The sequence below is a fragment of the Lactuca sativa genome, chromosome 2 (assembly GCF_002870075.4).
Source record: "Lactuca sativa cultivar Salinas chromosome 2, Lsat_Salinas_v11, whole genome shotgun sequence".
In the NCBI taxonomy this organism is placed as follows: Eukaryota; Viridiplantae; Streptophyta; class Magnoliopsida; order Asterales; family Asteraceae; genus Lactuca; species Lactuca sativa.
Window position 1 is genome coordinate 220196042 of NC_056624.2, and position 4440 is coordinate 220200481.

At 33.3% G+C, this 4440-nt stretch overlaps 1 protein-coding gene across 1 annotated transcript; it reads right to left on the reverse strand.

Annotated features, from left to right (window-relative positions):
• Positions 1-1593: 1593 nt before the first annotated feature.
• Positions 1594-3385, reverse strand: LOC111901270 (jasmonate-induced oxygenase 2). Its single transcript, XM_023897126.3, has 3 exons — positions 2808-3385; positions 2379-2709; positions 1594-2007 (listed from the first exon to the last, which is right to left on the reverse strand). The coding sequence occupies exons 1-3, from the start codon at positions 3305-3307 to the stop codon at positions 1759-1761; spliced, it is 1080 nt and encodes a 359-aa protein (XP_023752894.1). The 5' UTR covers positions 3308-3385; the 3' UTR covers positions 1594-1758.
• Between the last annotated feature and the right edge of the window lie 1055 nt (positions 3386-4440).

Genomic DNA, 4440 nt, shown 5'->3' on the forward strand with positions numbered 1-4440 from the left:
GAATTTAATCATAAAACACCACAATTTAGCATGTACATGTTATCATAATTGATATTATTAAATGTATGTTTAATATTCTATAAGAATAATATGCAGTAACATGAACTTATCAACAAGATGATATTAATGAAAAACAAACATTGAAACATACAACAAATTGTTGAAAAACATATTGACTGAATACAATTACAAAATTAAACCTTGAAATAGATAATCTATTGTTAAATAACATATTCTAGGTTAACTTGTGTTCTAGGTTAAACAGATTCAATCAATCAATATGATGTTGATTGCTAAAATCACGAATCAAACCTAGATGAATTTGGGAATCGCTAGTCACTTGAAGATTCAATCATCTTATGCTAGTAGGTCGAACACATAATATGATACATGCAAGTAACATTAAAAATTGAATCTTGTTGTTCTAGGTTAAATAGAAGTAACAATAAAAGTGATGAAAATTCAAACCTTGAACAACTGATAAAATCACGATACAGAATAATAAATCACAGCTTGAAAGAGCGTAAACAGTTGTTGAAGATGAAGATTAACATAAATCACTAAACACTTAAACCTCTACCTTGGATGAAAATTGATGATCACAAACCTAAAAGTCAATCATAATCTTGGGATGAATTGTTGATGTCGATATATGTAAATCAACCTCAATAAGTTAGATTATCACATAAAAATGTAGAAGAACGAAGAAGATGAACTCCAAAATCACAAAAATCGCAAATTTAATGTTTGTGATTTCGACAGTTAAGGATCATTGATCGACCAGTGAATGGCGATCTCAAATACCAAGGCGAACTAGTAGAAAGAAGTGAATATTTTAGGAGAGGAAGATTAATTACATGAATATGAATATTAAGGAATATCGATCGCATAGGAGCGTTGATTTTGGTAGAAGAATCAAAGCAGATGAGGATGTTCTTAATGACGTGAACATGACGTTAATAATCTATCAGATCTGGTAAGATGTTATATTTAACCTAATGACTAATCTGCCCCTAATTAACTAATCAGTTAGATTAATTAGTGTTAATCTCCTTTTTTTATAAGCCACAAGATCAAATTTGATAAAAGGCTAAGATTTGGTCCCCATGTCTCACAAAATATAGGTGGTCTCAAATGAACCTCTACCTCTCTCTCTCTCTCTCTCTCTATATATATATATATATATATATATATATATATATATATATATATATATATATATATATATATATATATATATATATATATATATATATATATATATATAATCATTCAACATGTGTTCTTTGTCGATTTTTTTAATCTCTTTGACTCTTTTCATCATTACAAGCATCTAGATTGTATCATTATACAATCAATACGATTATTCACATTTAGAAAGAAATAATCGTTGTCTTTTTCTCTCTTTCTCTTCATAATAAAAATTGCCGTTATATATATATATATATATATATATATATATATATATATATATATATATATATATATATATATATATATATATATATATATATATATATATATATATATATATTCTGTTTAGACCCTCAATCATGTAACAATGTAACAATCTTACACAGGTACGATAGTTGATGATCACAAGACATTAAATATTTTCATATACAAAAACGTATATAAATACAAATACGGATGGTGTAAAAAGTCATCCCGGAGGTTTTAAGGATTCCATTAGGGATTTCCCATATACACTAACATACATACATACATAATAAATATATGGTCATAGATGTGAAAAATTCATCTCGGGGATTTTAAAGATTCTACCTGGGATTTCCCTTGCGGACCTCTTGTCCTAATGAAAAGTCTGTACTCATCAAAAGTCATTGAGGGATAGAGAGCCGGTGTTTCTTCGGTTACGAGCTCTGATGCTGGATGAATAAGCAAATCACTCTTTGGGTTATAGAAATATGCCAATGACACTCTCTCTTTGTCCGAATTCACTATCACCCTATGTTCTACACTTTTGTATATAGCATTGCTTAAAACCTGCAAGATGATAAAACAAAAAACATAAAAACAAAAAGAATATCAGCAGATTACGTTATAATCTGCTTTAAATATCAAAATACCATTATCAACATCACAATTAATTCAGTTCGTCTATAATTACGCTATTAATGCTGATTGTTGCTGATCATTTTAATATGACCGATTTGGATTCATTGCGGAAAACCCAAACTGAGTACATGTGATGCGTATTTAATATATTTGTCTTTCACATGGGGAATATTTCAATTTGTTAAATGTTTAGGAATGGAAACAAAAGCAACCATCAAATGGTTGGCTCCTATTTGTGCAAGACAAATTTGACATAGATCCGTATAGCCTTTAATAGATTCAATCATTAAATTTCTTACCTGAATTTGATCTCCAATATTGGCGATTATTGCATGTGGGGCAGGTTTAACGGTGACCCATTGGTCACCCCGCCGGACTTGAAGGCCGCTAACATTCTCGTCAGGGAGGAGAAAGGTGATGCCACCTGGATCAGAGTGAGGCGATAGACCCAGAGTCAAGTCCGGTTGTGGGCATTTTGGGTAGAAGTTTACTCTCAGACAAGCCCCGATATCATCTCCACCAAAAGCTTTTTGAAGGTAATCGTGTTTTAACCCAAGGTTTATGGAAAATACCTCGAGCAAAACTTTTCCCAACCGCACTATTTCCTTCGAGTATTCTTCGACAATTTCCCTGCATTATTAAGTGATTGAAGTTTTATTATTATGATGATATGATTAAAGATCGATTTTATTATTATTATATATATAAACATGATGATGATATCTGACCTCAAAGAAGATGGTTGCGCAGGCCATCTGTTGTGATCCTTTATAGGAGGAGGAAGATAGTGAAGGAAATAATAATCGCTCCAATCAAGTATTGCCCCTTTTTCAAGTCCTAATCTGCTTCCATAACCTTCATATGTTTTGGGTGAATTAGCATATTGTTGCTTCACCTCCATCGGTTCATGAAAGAACTCCCGCCAAATATCCCGAACTCCGTCGACGAGTTCTGCCTTCAAGCCATGATTGATCACCTGGAAGAACCCCCACTCACGGCAGGCTGCCGATATTTCCTTAAAAGTAGATTCCCGGAGGGTGAGATCATCGCTGGTCAGTCCGGCGAGGTCGATAACAGGTATGTTTATGTCGTCGTCGGGAGAAGATGAGTTAAAAACTGGCCGATCCGGTGGTGGCTTGATGTATCTGTCGGGAATTACTGGTTTCCCGCTTTCAGATAACGATTGCACTCTAACGACCGGTTCAGGCCAATCGCGGGGACAAACCATGGTTGATGAGAGAAGTTTGAGATGGAGGAGGAGGTGAAAGTGGGGGCTTTAAAGGATGGGTGTGGGTGGCGACTGAGTAAGGGAAAGGGGGGAAAGTGAAAACGACTTAAAGAAAACGTGCAAATATGTTCGACGGTGGCAACCGCAAGTCTTTTAGTATGTGACAACGTCACGAACGATGAAGGCCGACATCCAACCTTTTCTAGTTGGATAGGATTTAAATTTAGTTTTGTTATTTGTTTTCAACTTTTGTGAAAATCTTATTGGTGGTAAAGTAGAATAAGAATGGATATGAAAACTCGAATTAATGTTCGATTTTCTTACTTAATTATACTATCAAATTATTAAGTGACCATAATAAAAGATATTTATTATTAAATAAAATGGAACCTCTAAGATTGTAACCAATACCTACATGACACCCTTCCTCTAATCCGTACATTTAATTATATGCAATCACGTCTGTCTACACTACACTGACACCTTCCCCTCTAATACATACATTTAATTATCACACCGCTCCCGAGTTCAAGTTAAGGAGAAAAAAGAAAGAAATTTGTTGGAAATGAGAGGAAAGTAAGAGAGATTGATGCTCCCGAGTTTTTTTAAAGCTGGTGAGTTCATAAATATTTTAATGTCATTGTTTGTATGAAAATGTTTGTAAGTGTTTGATGTATAAGTTTGTAAATGTTTGTAGTAACTGTTTGTATCTCCTAAAAAATCCCATATTTTCTACAAAACGTAGCCTTCTACCAAGACATCAAATGTTATGTATGTTTGTTTCTTGTAAGAGTGTGTATTTTCCCAAGTGTGACTATCATTAACAAAAAATATAGTTTTACATTACTATTTATGTGACAAAATCACAATGTGAATGCAATGGAAAAATAATAAAGTACTGTAGTGTTGTATTATAGTAACTACTTTGTACTAACTACCTCTAACCAATTGTTATTTAAGATATAATGTGATATGATTGCACCATACTATCGACTAATAACATGACGATGAAAGACGTTGGAAGAAATGACATTTGGCACCCATAGACTTGCAAGTCCCACTGTAGCGAACAACAAGGTGTAGGATAGTCAATCCAATATAGATCTATACACAAATTCACGCTCTCCCTCCAG